Source organism: Eptesicus fuscus, chromosome 5 (assembly GCF_027574615.1).
Source record: "Eptesicus fuscus isolate TK198812 chromosome 5, DD_ASM_mEF_20220401, whole genome shotgun sequence".
In the NCBI taxonomy this organism is placed as follows: Eukaryota; Metazoa; Chordata; class Mammalia; order Chiroptera; family Vespertilionidae; genus Eptesicus; species Eptesicus fuscus.
Window position 1 is genome coordinate 27,784,907 of NC_072477.1, and position 18,319 is coordinate 27,803,225.

Sequence of the window (18,319 nt, forward strand, 5' to 3'; positions counted from 1 at the left end):
ACTCTTCTCAATCCCCTCTCCCCTGTTACCTGGGTCTCCGCGTTCTCTGCTCTCTGCTCGGCCTCCTGCAGCCTCTGCTCCAGCTCCTGCATCTGCTCAACCGGAGACAAAGAGGACATGTGGGTGAGGTGTCCCTACTGTGCACATGACATCAGGGCAACGCAAGTGAATTGTGCAGACCCTCCCCAAGGCCAGGCTGGAACCGCCCATCTCGAGTGGGCTCAAGGGTGTCTGGGTAACACTTGGCTCTCATACCCTGAACTCACGGGAGGGGAAGAGCCCATGGAGCTGTCCTCCTGCTGGGGGAGTAAAAGCCTTCTTCCCCTTCCTTGTGCAAGGTTCCCAGGGAGGGTCAGCAGGAAGGCCATCACTCCTCCGGAGGCACCCCCACCCCAGTCTCAGTCCCCCTCCGGTCTCCTCTCCCTGAGGCCTCCCTCCCGCAACCCTGGGTCGCAGACAGTGCCCTGCCGCTGCTCACCCGTGTGCCTGGCATGGAGCTGCCATCGTGTCATCAGTGAGAATGTCCCTTCCCACCTCGGAAGAGCTCACTGGCTGGGGACAAAGACTTCCCCACCCTGACTGTAATGGCATTCATAGATATCATCCTGTTGGGTTTCTTTATTTTTATTTATTTTATTTTTTATTTATTTTATTTTTCTGTTGGGTTTCTTTAATCTTAAAGAAGTAGAGGGGCTCATGACACATTTTAAAAATTCTATCTTGCTATCCGTAGAGGCATGTCACTCAGGCCTGAGGAAGCTGGTAATTCTGGAATCTTCAGCCAACTGGCCCAAGCACACAGACCAAGGTCCTTATACACAGATGCCTGTCAGGGACCAGACCCACGTTGAAGTCTCAGGGGCTGCTCAGCAGCCCGACCCACACGGCATCTCTGCAGCTTTGCCAGTCCGCGGGTTGGCGAGTGGCGTGTGGCTGCATTTCAGCTCCCACCTTGCCCCTGGTCAGGGCTCGGCTGTGTGCTGCCCAAACCACACACCATCACACAAAGGCCCTGCAGAAGCAGAGCTGAGTCACACGTCCAATTCTCCCGCCAAATGCCACGCCACATGCCAACGCCTAGTCAGTCAACGGCCCGGCCCTGCCCCGGAGCAACACACATGCCTTAAACATCCATCAGAGGCACCGTATCCCAGCCTCGTCCTCCCTGAGGCCGGGCAGGCCCTGCTGTCCAAGCCCTCCCCCAGTGCTCGCCCACCCGTCTCTGCAGATGTGGCCTTGGCTCCAGCTACTCAACCTTCTCCTTTTGGCCTGGACCCCGACTTGATATTCACCCGTGAACTGAGCGATTCCTTTTCTTTCCCAATCTCTCACCTTCTCGGCTCAAATTCTGCTTTCTCTCCCCGATAAAAGGGTGAAAGAGGAGGCGCGGAAAGGCACCTCCGAGGAGCTCCCACTTGCGAACCTGGGGCACCTCTTTCCTCAGGGCGGCCCTGCCTCATCCATTTCCCCCCCTTTTTTGGGGATGGGGGAGACACCGATGTTTCCAGTGCACATTCCCTTTGAAAGGGTCTAATGTCCCCAAGTAAAACTCAAGATTTAAAACAAAAGGCTCCTTGGGCTCCCAATGGACAGGACCACCTGGGACAGGTATTCATGTGCTCAGGCCAAGGGTGCCTGCCTACATCTCTTCCTTCCTCTCCGGGGTTTAATAATCGTGACCAAACCTCTCCACTCAAACCTGATGTGGCGGGTTAGCTCTGGCCAGACACAGGCATCAGAGCCAGACGATCTTTCTAAAACCAACCCGTCCTGGGGCCTGTCTCACAGGAGTCCCTTGACCTTCAGACATACGCTTGCAGCTACAAGGAAGATAAGAGCACAGCACAAAACAACATGATGGTTTCAGGGTGGCTGCCCGACACAAAAAGAATTCTACTTGGTGGGGGGTGGTTGACACACAGTGGTGGCCCATAGTGACCAGGTTAGTACCAAATAACTCTCCCCACTCGGACACCAGATCCAACTGGGCCAATCAGGTTCTCTCGCCCAGGAATCTGAAACCTGGGATCGAGAGGCCAGAGACAAGAGCCAGGGGACTGCATCTGAGCACACACACCGACGTCCCCACAACGCGATCCCTGGGTAGTTCCTTCAGTTCTGTGAGCTGACCCACATCCTCCTAATACAGTCCCTGCGGGCTTAGGCCGGCCAGAGTTGGAGTTTGCCCTCAACAGAAACAAGCCTAAATAACGCAACGACCGGGCGCATTTCAAGAATTCAATGAAATACTGAATGGGAAGGCTTTGGATTCCTGAGAAGTCTCCTAGATTGACCGTTAGCTGGACCATTTAGACCTAACATCTGCTCTGTAGCTCAGAAGACAGAGGTTTTCCATAGGGAGTGGGAATTCCTATGTGTGACCTTCTGCAATGCCTGCTGGATATCTTGTCACTTCGTCGGATGGAAAAACTCGTCTTCCTACTTTACAAATGGAGAACCAAGGTAGCGTGAAGAACAGAATGAACGGAGTCCTACTTCCCAGCTAGACCTTTCCATTTGGGCCAAGAGTGGCCAAGGACACTGGTCAGAGCCAGCAATCACTCCATTATTGACAACATAGTGAGCATTTTTCCCCTCGAGATTTTAATACCCCTTTAAAGTGCGCTATCACCCAAGCAGAGAGAAAGGAAGGTCTCCGCCCAGCCCTCAAGGCTGCGGATCCTCCCGCCCGCTCTTATCTTCTCGGCAAGGACACTTGAGACTCAGAGCATTTTGTATCCACCTTCACGCTGGCGTCTTCTTTTTCCTCTGAAACTAGCTTCTGAATGTGGAAAACATTCTGAACATCGGAAATGTTTTAAAAAGAGTGTAAGAACCATCTACGCATCTATCGCTGCACTCCAACTATTGTCAAAACCCTGCTGTCCGCGTCTGACGAGAATGTTTTCCCTCCATTTTTTATGAAAACACACTTTCCCCATTGCCGCTGAAACAGCTCTCAGTGTGTCCATGCCGGAGTATCTTCCCTCAATGCCAGCATCCACCCCTTACACGAGGGCAGATCACTCTTCTTTGAACCGGTTACAGGGCCGCACCTGGAGCTCTGCGATGCTGGAGTGGGTGGGCCACCCCGCCTGCGTCCTGTGTCTCCTCTCAGAGGGTTCCTTAGGATCGTGTCCTCAGCTGTCCTTCAGCCTGTGGGCCTGGGGTGCCCTGCCAGCCACGGAGGTGTCAGGTGTAGGCGGCTGGCTCTCGGGCAGGATCCACTTTCACCAGCTGCGGCGCGCACATGACTCATGAGCTGCCTGGGAACTGGCTGCAGTGACCTGACGAAATGCGCTTGGCACCGACCTGGTACTTAACCCCCACGTCCACGGCTCCTCGTAACACTCGGTGATGCTGTGGAATACCAGCCCTGCGGCGGCGGCGGGAGCAGCGGTGCTCCCCTGCGCTCCCAGCGCAGCCCAGTGTGCTGGGCAGTGGCCCGAGCCAAGAGCCATGCCATCCTGGGTCTTAGCTTCCCTTTGAAAAGGAGGTTCCATGTCCTTTACCACCGCCTTGCACCCACTGGAGAAAACGGTACAGGCAAGCACGAAGGCTCTGGAACCCGGCTGGCTCTGCCATGGTGTGGCTTTAGATAAGTCCCTTAGCCTCTCTGTGCCTCAGTTTCCCCACCAGTAAAAAAGGGAGTTGACGAGTCTCTGCCCCCTCTCCCCCAGGGTTGTTGCTGGTGAAGATTGCACAGGACGCCTCCTGTAAACTCATGTGTACAACCTGGCACCTACCCAGCAGGATACAGGTAGCAGCTACTTGTTGGTTTTTCATACACGAGGATGGCACGTGGGACCAGGCACAGTTTGGCTGGGACAGGCTGTCATCTGGAATAACTAGTAATAGGGCCTCCTTCCTGTCTCAAAGGTGTCCTGGTTTAGAGGTAACTTAGGATCCATTTACAGAAAGAATGGCTTTAAGCCAGAGGTGGCCAACCATTAGCCTACAGAGTGTCTTGTAAGACCAGCAATGCGGTGGGCATTTAGCCGACACAGACATAGAAAAGACAGGCCACTTCTATGTGTCTGGCACTGGCTCACGAGCTTTCCGTGTATTAACGTGTCTAGCTTTCATCCCGATCCTAGGAGACGGGTACTATTGTCCCTGTTGTACAGAGAAGGAAACTGACTACAGCAATCAGGTAACTTGCCCACGGTCACACAGCTAAGAGGCAGAGCCAGGATTCAAACTCAGGAGGACTGGCTCCCGAGTCTACTGTACTGGCGGCCACTGTGCCTCTCACGTGTCCCGGGAAGAGCCACATTCCACAAACAAGGCACGACTTCAGCTTCTCCTGAAAACTCAGAAGAAGGTCTGGACACACTAGAGTTACATTTTCTTGTGGCAATAACCACTCCCTCCTCTAGCTATCGCACATTCCCTTGAATTCTCCCTGGAACCCACCCTGTCCCTTATCTAAGATACCTGCAAGCATTTGAGTTTGCAAACCCCAGTTTTAGCTGTTAAATCTGCTTTAATCAAAGATAATGGTTTTCAACTTTATTTTTAAAGTAGATCTTTTCTTTTATTCAATTTAAATCATATGCTTATTCCCAAATATATGAAACTAGAGGCCCGGTGCACAGATTCGTGCACTGGTGGGGTCCCTTGGCGTGGCCTGGGGGGATTGGGCCAAAACCAGCAGTCCAACATCCCCCGAGGGATGTAGTATTGCAAGAAGTGGCAGGTGGCCGGGGAGGAGCGCGAGCCCGGCCAGGCACCACGCCATTCCCGCCCATCCCAGCCCTGCTGCTCCTGCCACCACTGCTCCGTGGCGGGCTCTATGTAGAGTCTCCACGTGCGATACCGGTGCGCCCATGACCAAGAAGCAGCCGCGGGCTCACGCTCAGTCAGTCCCGATGCCACGCCCAGTCTGGATGGGGGAGGGGCGCACAGGGGGAGCGTCTGTGGGAGAGGCTTGCGCCCTCGCAGCTGCATCCACTGGTCAGCTGAGCGGAGCTCCCGCTGTGTGAGCGCACTGACCACCAGGGGGCAGCTCCTGCGTTGAGCGTCTGCCCCCTGGTGGTCAGTGCACGTCATAGCGACCAGTTGACCGGTCGCTTAGGCTTTTATATATAGAGATACACGACTGTGGGGCTGCCCTGGTATCTTACTATAGACGAGGAAGGAGAGAAAGGGCTCTAAGTCTTGTCTGTAGGTCCCACTGCTGCCCCCCAGGACCTCCTCTGGGCACATGGTGCTCGAGGCATCCACTAGAAGGACAGCGGAATGGGGCCCTGGGGCAAAGCCCCGGCAGGAGTTCGTGGTGGTAGAGCTCTTTATTAATGAAAATATTAAGTTCACACATTAGTCTCTCAATATTTAGTCATTTTAGATCATATATTCATCTTCTCTGAGGCTCCCCCCCGCCCCCCCATGGGGATTCTGTGTCTGTTCTTACAAGGTCTCCCGGTACCTCTGGCCCAGGATTTAGGGTTCCTAAGTCACACAGACAGTATCCATTCTAATGTTAAACCATTATCATCAGGTTCTCAGGGCGCTTTTTTTTGGCCCAGAGCCTTGGCTAAGTATGAGACGCTGTCCCGCCATCCCCCTGGGCTGGTGGATGTTTTCTGTCACCTTTTCATTTAGGGTGAAGCCCTTTAATAGGCCTGACTTTACAGGGAAGGTTCGGTGTCAGGCCCAGCTTCCAAATGGCCAGACCTCACTTCTATCTCCACAGATGGTAAGCCTCAAGCCTTTCATGACTCAAGGGAGGCCAGTCACACACCCCATCCCACTCAGCTGCCAGAACTGGAGTCCCACGTGGGTTTTTCCTCTTTATTTTGCCCGCTGAGGATTCCCCTTTTTTCACTGTGCAACTTTAAACTGAGAAGGGTAGTTTAAACGTTTAATGCAGTGTGCCTGGGTGTTTCATAACAGCCACGTTTTAGTTATTTGTTGTCCATATAACCAAAAGGAAGTCTCTTCCCTCTGAGATGTGCTTAGAGCCGCTGGCTGATCCCCACGGATCCTTGCCTTCCCTCACACACCTTCCCAATAACCGTTACCTAAGGCAAGGTTTTCAAGCTCTGCAGTGTTGAAACCCATTTCTGGAAGATTGTTAAAGATGCAAACTAACAAGGAGACTCGGGTCAGGAGGGTTGGGGTGGGGCCCAGGAATGCATCTGCTTAACAAGCACGCAGGTTTCTGGCACAGGCGGTCCAGAGAACCACCTGTCCAAGGCCCGCTTCCTGTTCCCCGAGGTGTCGGATTCTGCCCTTTATGTTTGCAGCGCCTGAACCATACCCGCAGGAACCCTGCCAACCTGTTCGGCAAAGCCGGAATGAGAATGCAATGCCAACAGGCCCAAGGTTCACGAGTTCTAGTCCTGGCTAGTCCAGGGCCACGCCCCTCAGCAGTGAAAAGGTCGAGGTGACGCCAGAAACCTATCTTCCTGGGCTCCAGGTTGCGGGCCTATTCCGAACACAGGTCACTTACTCAGGCTTTACTCATCGAGACTTCGACATTACTTGGAGAGGGGCGGAGTGAACTTTACTTTTATGCTGTGAAAGAAGGGTTTGCTCAGCAGATGGATACTATAAACAAAACTATAGAGAGAATGGTTGATTCAATTAAGATTTTATATATATATATATTTAAGTGCAGGTGTCTATTCTCTAGATGGGTTATGCTCCAAAGAATCAGCCATTTAGCCCGGCCAGTGTGACTCAGTTGGCCGAGTATTGGCCCATGTACCTAGTGGTCCCGGGTTCGATTCCCATACAGACATGGGTTGCTAGCTTGATCCCCAGTAAGGGGCATGCCAGAGGAGTCAATACATGATTCTCTCTCATAGATGTTTCTATTTCTCTCTCCCTTTCCCTCCCTCTCTCTCTCAAGTCAATAAAAACATAAAAAAACAACAACACCTCAGCCATTTAGAATGTATCCTCCCATAGAAACATTATAAATGGTGGTCCCAGACCAGCCCATCCAAGTCTGTAAAGATAATAATTGTACCCATTTAAACCTATTCTATGCCAGAACCTTTGTATATGTGATCTGGTAAAATTCTCAAAATAACTCCAACAGGCAGACATTTGTGGCCCTGCCTTAGAGGTGAAGGGACTTGCTCAGGGTCACAGGGCTAGTAAGTGGCCGAGCCAGGTAAGTCTGGCTCCAAAGCCTGTGTCCTTGTCACCAGGAAAGCAAGCTGCCTTCCTCGGCTCCTATGCTTAGTAGAGGGTGAGCAGTAGGATGGAGGTTTCCAGTCTTCTCTCCTAAAACCTCCTCCTCCCCACCACTGAAGAGATGTTAAGGGATTATTAGAACCTTCACTGCAGCCACATGTGACTCAGAGAACCAAGATTTGTGTCACTTCAATGGTGTGCCTTGCGATGAAGCAGAGCAGGGAAGAATGCCAGGTGACAGCTTTGATTTTGGTCTTAAAAAAAAAAAACCAACAACAACTACCTTGGGTGAGTTTCATTTTGCATGTGTGAAAAACATCTTATTCAAAGCTCACCTTCCTGCAATGAGTAGTAAGCCCTAAGGATCAAATGCACAGAATAGTGAATACAGACCACAGTATCCTATATAATATAAGCGTAGTATGCAAATTGTCCCCTCAACCGGGAGTTGTCTGGGAGTTCGACCAGGAGGCGGGGCTGGCCAGGGGAAGGGAGGGAGGCCCTGGCGGGCAGTGGCGGTGGTGGCAACAGGCAAACAGGGGAAGGGAGGGAGTACCCAGCTGGAGCCGGCAGCCTCTAGGGACCCTACCAGTGCATGAATTTTGTGCACTGGGCCTCTAGTTGTATTATAATCATCAAACTTGCTACAAGACTAGAATTATTCCGACCACTGAAAAGAAATGATAGTTGTATAATGTGATAGAGCTTCTAATCAGCACTATGATGGCAGTCATATTATAATATATAAATGTGTCAAATTAACATGTCGAACACCTTAAATCACACAATGTTATGTCAAATATATTTCAATTAAAAATAAATAAATAAAATAAACCCCCCAAAAAAGGAAGATCACCCTCCCCAACTCTCGCTCTCTAATGCTGGCCCTCTCTGACTCGGACCCCTGCAGTGAGGGCAGGCAGCTCCCTGATCTCCAGAACTCACCTTGTCAGAAAGCAGCTCCCTTATCTTGCTGGCTTGCAGGCGGAACCGCACAAGCTGGGTTTCCAGGGCCAGGTAGCGTTTCTGCCAGTCCATGCTGGTCCGGGTCTCTGCCTTGGGCTCAGCCATGATGGAATCAACTTCTGGATATTCAGGGGCCCCTGAGAACCAGCACACAGAGAGAGGAAACGACAAATAAGTGTGGGAGGAAGGGTTAGGTGGGGAAGGAGGAGAGGAGACCAGAGAAAAACAGAGCTGGGGAGGTAAGTCAGCCCGTCCCTCTGTCCCATGGCCCCCGTCGTTAGCTCGGTGTGTCACGTCTTATCTTAAGTCCGTTGAGCAACTTCAGGGGATCACAAAACCCGAGAAACCATAACGAGAACCTAGTATCATTTTTGCAAAAGTGAAACATGGGGCTCATTCGTTTTTCATTCAATAATTCCATGTAACAAGATTTTAGCCCTTCAACAAACATTTATGTGCCAGACACTGTTCTAAGCACTGGAGATGCAAAGATACATAACAGAGGTCTCTCGTCTTTGCCGTTTTCAAGAAAGTCTAACTGCAAAATTACAATGCAGTCACAATAGCTAATCAGTCTACAGATAAACAGGAGCATGGAAATGGGGCCGACTGTGGGGGTGTATGGGGGCGGGATGTTGAGCTCAATCAGCTAACTGAAGGCAAAACTCTGGTTTCCAGGTCAGTCCTGGTTCTGCCACAGCTGTGTGGATTTCAGATGGGGACACATGGAAAGAAAAGGTAATGCTTTGAATTTCCTATTGAGTTGGGATTTTGTCAGTGGTTGTCATTGAATGTCCTGCTCGGGAACAGATTCTCATTCCTTCCTTTAAGTTATGAAATAAAGACCAGAAAATGGTAGATATTTTTGCTGCAGCTGCTGGAGAAAGCCACAAATCTTTGGGAAACACTTTATACGAATTCAGAACAGAAGACACCTATAATTTCTCCAGTCAGGGGAATTTACCCAGAGGTCCCCTGAACATCTTTTAGAGAAGACAAACGGAGCTGGAATGAGAGAAGGAAGGATGTATGTGTGCACGCGGGGGAGGAGATACAGGCACAGGTGAGCACAGAGGAGAGAAGGGCTGGAGGACACGGCCACCGCAGGACTTAAAAAAAAAACCAAAAAAACCTCCTAAAGCGCTACCAATAGTTACGTTTGGCAACAAGCGTAACTGTGGTCTGTCCCAAACCATGACAGAGGATAACGCAAGTATTAGGTGATTTTAAAGAATGATGGTTCATTTTTTTAGGATGGTATTTTTAAAATGTCATCTGTTAGAAATACAAATGATTTATAGGTACCATGATAATATCTGTGATTTGCTTTAAAACACTTCCATGGAGGGGAGGGAGATACATGAAATAAGATTTATCAAAAAGTTAATTTTTTTTAATGTTTTTTATTTTATAAAGAGGGGGAGAGAGGGGAAGGGGAGGGGGGAGGAGGAGAGAGAGAGAGAGAGAGAGAGAGAGAGAGAGAGAGAGAGAGACGAGAAGAGATATCATTAGCTGCCTCTTGCATGCCCTCCATTGGGACTGAGCCTGCAGCCCTGACTGCAAATCAAACGGGTGACCTCTCAGTGCACAGGACTACGCTCAACCCACTGAGCCACACTACACAGGGGCATCAAAACGTTAATTTCTGAAGCTGTGTGATGGGTCTATGAGGGTTCTTTATACTGGTCTCTCTACTTGAATACATGCCTGGAATTTTCCGTAATGCAAATTGACTATTTTGTTACCCCCCCACCCCCCTTTCCCTTTCTACAGGAGCCACATGGCCTCAGAAAACCCAGCCACCTCCTGTACTGTCGCCAAATACTAGGATTACCCTGGTGCCCCGGAGACCCTGTCCCCAATGGGTTAACCACCAATACCGATTCTCACCTCACATGTGACTTCTATAGTTTTCTCCCATTACACACCACAAATAGCTATCGTTTATTGAGTTCTTGCCGTACGCCAGGCGCGTGTGCTCTTCAGTGCTCACAGCCCATGAGTTACGGGGTGGGCGCCAGTCCCCGGACCCACCTGAGGACACGGAGGAGCCGAGGGACTGGCTGGCTTACACAGAGTCCCACAGCTGGACCCTCATTCCAAAGCCCCTGTTCTTACGCACTGTGCTCTGAACCCACCTGGAAACTGGAAAGGTTCTGATTTCACAAAGGGTGGGGCGGATTATTAAGGAGGAAAGAAATATTTTATAAGATCTTTCAGGATCGTTGGCGCTAAGAGGAGCCTATATTCCGGATTTTCCAGTTTATGGTCTCAACTATTCTGACACCATAAACTCCACAAGCACAGGCATTTGCCACGCGTCCCGACGACTCGTTTAAGAAACAGGGTCAATAGATCCGCAGAGAAAGGCCCAACAATGAAACCACTGACAGGTCTGGTGTCTGAGGGCTCTCGGTTCTGGGTTGCTCGGAACACTGGACGTATGATCTCAGCCCTGCTCTGCCGGAACTGTCATCCCACACAATCCCGACATTGTGACCTCCCAGCCATCCCCACCTCAAAGGACTGGACCAACAGGAACGGGCAGGAAGACAAAAGACAGAAACAAAACATGACCTTCTGAGCTAAGGTCACCGCTGAAAAGACAAAACAGAACTTGTGGGGCCTCCTGGAGAGAAGGCCCCGAGGCTTTGCACTTGCTTTGCTTTGTCCTTGAAGGGAGTTTTTGCTTTTCCTTAGATTAAAAAAAAAAAAAAGGTGATAGATCTGAAACTAGGATCCGAAGGTCTTACACCTAGCCTAGGGCTAAAGAAATCAGCACCCAAGTAAAACCAAGGGGCAGGAGAAACTTAATTGTTTTGTGGTGTGGAAAGAGGTTGGTGGATTTTAATTGCCTCTTATTGTCAAAGCTGTGGCTCTGATTCCATGGGGGAGAGTAGAAACCCAAATCATCACAATCTCCAGGGCCTCTGGAAAGAAAACAGACACATCACTGGCCTCGGCCTAGCCCTGACATCCGAGATCACACCTAGACCGAAGGGAGTGCTTTCCCCAGTCAAGCATCTTCACGACATCATGGTTTTGAACCAGTCAGGGGCCGGCTAATCCTCTCCCTGCCTTGGGGGGTCCTGGCCAGAGGGCTGGCCTCGTGCCAGGCTTGCCTCCACATGGGAGGAGAGCTAAGAAATTTCGAAACACATCTGGAACAAGGTGCCTGCTGGCAAGCACGAGGCCCGGAAGCTCTTTCGACAGAAGCAGGTGGTCAGAGCAGCAGCTATAAAACCGGAGATGCTAAGGGAAGGTGCCAGTAAGTTGAATCTCACCTGCTAAGTCACCTTGCTCTTGTACTTCCCCGTGAAGATGCACAAGGACGAGCAGAAATACATTTAGAGAATGGTCCTTAACTTCTCCAAGCATTGCCCCCGGCGATCGTTCTTTCCTTCCCCTCTCAGTATCCCCGAGAAGCAGGACAAGGAGCAGACGAGAAAACTCATCCCTTCTGTGACTTGCTCGGAGACACAGCTATACCGTGTCAGAGTTGGGCCAAGAATCCTCACCTCCCAACAGACAGAGCATCCTCCTTCCACGAAGATGCTTCAGCAGCGACGGTGGAGTCTCATGCTGCCAGGCTAGCCTCACACACGTACAACATCGATGGCAAAAACAGATGCGGGAGTGAGAGAAGGGACATGAGACCGGGACCAAACCAAGCTCAACACTTCTTTCATTTTTTATTCTGGAAAGCTTCAAACACACATAAGTAGGGAGAACAGTACAATAAATCCACAAGTACCCTCCATCCAGCTACAATTATCAACTCACGGCCACTCTTGTGAAACCAGTTCTCTCGATTCCCACTAGTGCCCAGCGTGCTAAACTGCTTCGCACGTGAGGCAAGTGACTGCCACGGCTTGGCACCTGCTCTGGACTCCCTAAGTCCCCAGCACCCGGGGCTGGCACAGCCACAGAGGCGGCAGAGAGATGCCTCGGAGGAAGGGGCTTTGGGTAGGCTGGGTGAAAAGAGGACACGAAGTTAGTTATCAGGTGACTTTAGACTCTGGGGCCTGCATCAGAGAAAACAGATTTGACCTGGGATGGCTCTGGCAAGTTGAGGAGTTTGATCAGAAATGGACAAAATGCCGAGATTAAATTTAATTCAACCAACTTTTTAAAAAATCCTCAGCTGAGGATATTTTTTCCCCATTGATCTTCAGAGATTTAGAGGAAGAGTGGAAGGGAGAGAGGAGGGGGGAGAGAGATAAACATCAACACATGGACATCGACGGGTTGACTCCCTCACTCGCCCCAACCAGGACCGGGGATTGAGCCTGCAACCGAGGTACGTGCCCTTGGCTGGGAATTGAACCCAAGACCCTTTAGTCCGTGGGCTGATGCTCTAACCACTGAGCAAAAGCAGCCAGGGCTCAACCCACTTTTGTTAAGTGATTCCTACGTGCAATGTGCGGGCCCATAAAGATGAATGAAGATTGGTGGTTTGTGAGGCTAAAGCAGTGGTCAGCAAACTCATTAGTCAACAGAGCCAAATATCAACAGTACGACGATTGAAATTTCTTTTGAGAGCCACATTTTTTTAACCTTAAACTTCTTCTAACGCCACTTCTTCAAAACAGACTCGCCCAGGCTGTGGTATTTTGTGGAAGAGCCACACTCAAGGGGCCAAAGAGCCGCATGTGGCTCGCGAGCCGCAGTTTGCCGACCACTGGGCTCAGGTCTACAGGCTGAATATCCTGGAACTTCTCTGCAAAGGGGGCCAATCAATACAAGAGCCTAAAAGAAAGAGGTCAGAGGTCGATGCATCAGAGGGTAACAGGGACCCTGTTCTGAATTTCCACTGGGCTCTCCCACAGCACCTCACTACGGTTCACTCCCTCTGTGTGAGCACCTTTTGTGATTTCCACTTGCTAGTGATGGGCTACAACCACCTTCTGAAAATGCTCCACTAAATTAGACTGTCACCTGCCCAACTGTGAGAGAGGAAGCGCTCTGTGCCGCCTTTCTGAGGATGGTGCCCCACAGAAGGGGCGAGGACAACCGGGAGGAGCGTCTCCTGAGAACAAAACCAGTAAGGAGGAACAGCAAAGTATCGTCATTAAGATCCCGTGTTCTGGCGCCAAACAGGCCTCGGTTTGAATACTGGCTCAGCCCTAATTAACCCTGTGACCTTAAATCATGTGCTCAACTTCTCTGAGCATCAGTTCCATTTTGAAATTGAGGGTAATAACATTTGCAAAAGAGGGTAATAACATTAGGTTGAACCAAACAAAGTTGGCAGTTTCACAGACCACATTCTGCCGGGTGTTTTTGAGAATTAAAGGAAATACTACTAAAGCCTGGCACACAGTAAGCACTCAATAAATGATGGCTACTATCAGCAAACAAAGGCAAGCCCACCGTGCCCTGGGCATATGAGATGGACCCGCGGATGTATCACCAGCTCCATCTGGAAGAGGTCAGGGGATTTTTTTAAAATGACTTTCTCTTTATTTCTGAATGCTGAACCAAAAGGTAAATGATGAAAAGTAAGATTTCTTCCTACCCCTGTACTTCATCCATAGTTCTACTCCGAGGCAACCACTGTTAAGGGTTTCTGTGTCTTTCAGAGATATTCAGTGTATAAACAAGCATTCGTGTATATGTTGCATGCATACACGCGTGTGCGCACAAACACACACACACACACACACACACATAAAATGGTGGCATACTGAATTTAATGTAACCTAGAGATCTTCCTGTATTAATACACATCTCTTCCTGTATCGATACACATTTCCCCTCCATGCTTTTTAACAGCTTTATTGTATTCTATTGTGTGTCTACTACATGATTTTACAGTCATGTGCCACATAATAATGCTTCAGTCAGTGATGAAGTGCATGTACAACGGTTCCCAAAAGATAATGGAGCTGAAAAATTCCTTTCGCTTAGGTATGTCATTGTCGTCATAATGCACATGACATGTGTTTGCAGGGATGCTGATGTAAACAAACCTGCGGCACTGCCAGTCGTAGAAAAGTGCAGCACATACAATCATGTCCAGTCCATAATCCTGGGTGATAACAACTGTTACCGGTTTATGTATTTACTACACAATACATTTTATTGTTATTTTAGACTGTACTCTTTCTACTTATTAAAGTCTCTTAATGGCCTCACTTTGTCTTGTGATTGATTTAATCTCATGTTTTGTATAGTCAGTCACATGCTGTCCAGGCTTATAACCTAGGAGCGATAGTCTAGTGCAGTGGTCGGCAAACTCATTAGTCAACAGAGCCAAATATCAACAGGACAACGATTGAAATTTCTTTTGAGAGCCAAATTTTTTTAACTTAAACTTCTTCTAACGCCACTTCTTCAAAACAGACTCGCCCAGGCCGTGGTATTTTGTGGAAGAGCCACACTCAAGGGGCCAAAGAGCCGCATGTGGCTCGCAAGCCGCAGTTTGCCGACCACGGGTCTAATGTGTAGTAAGCTTACCACCTAGGTTTGTTTAAGTGATGTTCGCACACGATGAAATCGGAAAATCGCCAAACTCGCCAACCGCTGCATTTGTCAAAACATACCCCCATCGTTAAGTGGTGCGTGACTGTATTTACGAGTCTCTCATTGGGTATTTGGTTGTTTGAAACCTTTTGTTAAAATAAACAATGCTGCAATGAATATTCAGTGAGTATACACATCAGAATATATCCGAAGGACAAAGTCCTAGAAATGGAATTGCGGGGTTAAGCAATTTACGTTTTTAAATGGCCAAACTGCCCTCCTTTGAGGCTATTCTAATTCATACTCCAGCCAGCAACAAGTGCCCATTTCTCCACAGAGGAGGGGAGGGGGGCAGCTGTGAATTAGTTTTTGACCGAAGGGAGGGAGGGCTCTGCTGGGCTGGCCTGAGAATGCCGGCTGGAGGCTCAGCAGCCAGGCTGCTGTGAAGGCACCCTGCCATCAGCACGCAGAAGGCACCGTGCCGCCCACAGCGAGCACAGCTTCTGCACACAGATTCGCAGCCTCACGGAGACAAGAAGGGACTAGGAGGGGGCGCTCAGGGGGAGGAGGGGAGGAGAGTGGAAGGTACAAACTTCTCCCTCTTGGCTGGTGATTCCTGGAGCGGGCAGGGGCATCCCATTTTCTCAGCTGTTAGTTTTAATGAGTTGGGGAGCACAGGGTGTACCCCACCGTAACCCAACTCTGAGCAGATCCCACCCACCCCAGCAGCCTACTGGAGGGAGGGTGACTGGACAGTGGACCAAACCCCTTGGAATTTAGGAGGCTTGGGTTTGGGTCTGGCCTCTTCCACTTTTTAGTTATATGAACTTGGGCAAATAATTTTTCTGGGTGTTTCCTCTTTTGTAAAATGGAGATAATAATATGTAGAAACATTAGGATCGGTGTTTTATACAGTGTTAGGTGATGCTACCATATACAGTGCCTGGCCCATATCAGATATAGTCCCAAAAAGTCTGATGAAGGAACCCATGACTTTTCCATTGAAATTGTTATTAAAATGATCTTTCAAGCAGAAGTTTTAGCTGGAACTACGGCTCTGCCTGGAAGAGTTTTTTACGAGGTGGATCCACAGTAAAAGCTTATGGAGATGTCCTGGTGGGGAGAGATCCAACAGAGGGCGGATTCTACTCTCAGATGAGGGTCTTCATGCCTCTGCCGCCCCCCCCCGGGTCCCCGGTGACCGATTCCTGTCTGAGGCTCGTAGGACACAAAGCTCTTGGTGTCACTTGACGCCCAACTTGTTTTCTTTTCTGCACGGCTGACCTGCCTCTAGGAGCCCTAAGAGAACCACCGAGAAATCACAGAAGAGAACAATCTGAGATGAGGTGGGGAGGGTGGAGGGAGGGGTGAAACGGAGAGAGAGCACAGGCAACGCAGCGGAACGCCTGCAAAAGTACGCTCCGAGGGCCCCTCCCGGGAGCAACTGGATCCAGCCGGTCCCAAATCCCGGTCTTCCCCAGAAAGCCTACGCCTCGCCTCTCCGTGCGTTCCCAGGTCCGCCTGCCCCGCGCGGCTCCCGGCGCTCCCGGCGCTCCCGGCGGCAGGGAGCTCGGCTCCAGGTGGAGAGGCACCTGCTCCAGGATCGCCCTCCGGCCGCAGGGAGCCGGCCCTCCCCGCCCAGCCAAACACCCTCCGGGCCGGCGCACGCCCTCAGCCCGTCCCTGCCCGAGGGGCGCTCGGTGCCACTCACCTCCGCCGAGCTCGCGGGTGTCCCCGCCGCGCACCCGGCACCCGCGCGCCCTCCGCGCGCGTCCGCCGCTGACCTTGCGTCGTTTTCGTCCACAGCGGCCGCCGGGTCTCCGTTCCTCGGCAGCAGGGGTCGGGGTGGGCGGGGCGGGGAGAGGCTGGGGCCTGGAGGGTGCCCGCAGGCTGGCCGCACAAAGGCGAGGCGAGGCGAGCCGCACCTCCCCGCGCCCCATTCAACGCTCCGCCGCGCTCCCTCCGCCCCGCCCGCCGCTTAAAGGCAGAGCGCCGGCGGGGCTCGGCGGCCCGCGGACGGGCACAGGAAATGACCTCAGCAGGCTCCGCTCCCACCTCTCCGCTCCGCTCCGCTCGTCCCGTCCCGTCCCGGCCCGGGCGGTGGGGCCCGTGGGCGGGGGGCTCTCCCGATCTCCGTCCCCGAGCTCTCTGCGGAGGCCGCCACCAGCTGCCACCAGGGGCGGCGAGGGCGCCCCTGGGTATGTCCTGCTCCCAGCAAGCGTGGGACCCTCGCAGGAAGGGCGCAAGACCAGCCCCCGAGCACCTCCACCGCCGAAGGAGGTTCCAGTCCGGGTCTGGCGACCTGCGAAAACGTTAACGCCCAGATGTTTAAGCCGAAGTTCTAATTGCAAACCATCTGTCCCACGGGGACCAATGTTCTGACTTGTAAGTTGGAAAGAAAAGAAAAAAAAAAAAGTCACCGCAGCCCACGGTAACTTGCCTGCGTATGTATGTATGTGTGTATGTATGTATTTACTTATTTAAAGGAGCCGGCCCAGAAGGCAGAAAGGCACACCGGACACTGCCTATGGCAGTTTCTTCAGTGCACCCTTGTTCTTCAAGGGCTTACAGTCCCTCAGCTCACACCAGTATAATCCTACACGGTGGGGTGAGGGGATGTGTGGATCACTCAATTTTAGGATAGGTGGGAATGGGGTAAAAACATTCCTCCCCAAAGGAATGAACAGAGGCAAACAACACCAGGACCGGATTCTCCAAAGGGGCTTTTTAATAAAGAGACGCAGTCCAGGTGGTGGTGAGGGATCCCCTGGCTCCACCCCAGGTTTGAATCTGAATCTCTGGAGGTAAGCTGGCAAATCGCCCGGCTAACAAGTTCCCCAGGTGATTCTCATGCACAGTTTTGAGAGCCCAGACATTATGAAAAGATGGTCCCAGTAGTTCAGGTGGCCAAGGGTGAAAGTTCAACTGGGCCAATTGGACTCCTGGGGCTGAACTTGCACATAGATTCACAGTCTGGGACGCTGGCCTCTCCTGTCCCCTTCAACACTCTGGAAATTGCCTAAGGAAGCCCAAAAGCAAGTCTGCCGTTTGTAAGGGAGATTCATTCATTCATAGATTCCTTCACTGAATTGGTAATCATGACATAGTATAAATTTCAAATAATACAGAAGGGCTAACGATGAAAAGTCTTCCTCCCACCCTCTCCCTTGCCCCCCACATCACATCACTCCTCCCCAAATGCAACTACTGTTGTAAGTTTGGTATCTTTTTTTATTAATCTTCACCCGAGGATATTTTTTCCATTGATCTTTAGAAAGAGTAGGAGGAGAGGGAAAGGAGAGAGAGAGAGAGAGAGAGAGAGAGAGAGAGAGAGACACTGATGTGGGAGAGACACATTGATTGGTTGTATATGGGCTAGGGATAGAACCTGCAACCCAGGTATGTGCCCTTGACCAGAATCGAACCCAAGACCCTTTCTGGTCAACTTTCTAATCACTGAACTACACCGGCCAGGGCCGTCATTAGTTTTGTGTGTATCCTTTCAAGATATTTATGCATGCATAAGTATTCATGTATTCATAAATGCATATGTATTCATATCCTTCTTTCAACACTAGGAAATATCCCTTGCTTTTTTCCCCTGACATTACCATTTGTTGACTCTGAGTGTGACATATCAGCACAAATAGAGACGCCTTATTTTTAACTAGAGGCCCGGTGCACAAAATTTGTGCACTCGGGGGGGGAGGGGGGGCGGGTGGTTGTTCCTCAGCCTGGCCTG

The 18,319-nt window shown here is 50.8% G+C and overlaps 1 protein-coding gene across 1 annotated transcript in view; it reads right to left on the reverse strand.

The window, feature by feature from the left end:
- The window catches only part of PLEKHH1 (pleckstrin homology, MyTH4 and FERM domain containing H1), a 44,543-nt gene extending 28,243 nt beyond the window's left edge, over positions 1-16,300 (reverse strand). Inside the window, exons 1-3 of the mRNA XM_054715971.1 lie at positions 16,289-16,300; positions 8,092-8,249; positions 30-92 (exon numbers count right to left, since the gene is read on the reverse strand). Coding sequence (XP_054571946.1) covers positions 30-92; positions 8,092-8,217 — 189 coding nt within the window. The 5' untranslated portion in view covers positions 8,218-8,249; positions 16,289-16,300. The remainder of the gene's footprint in view (positions 1-29; positions 93-8,091; positions 8,250-16,288) is intronic.
- Positions 16,301-18,319: the final 2,019 nt, after the last annotated feature.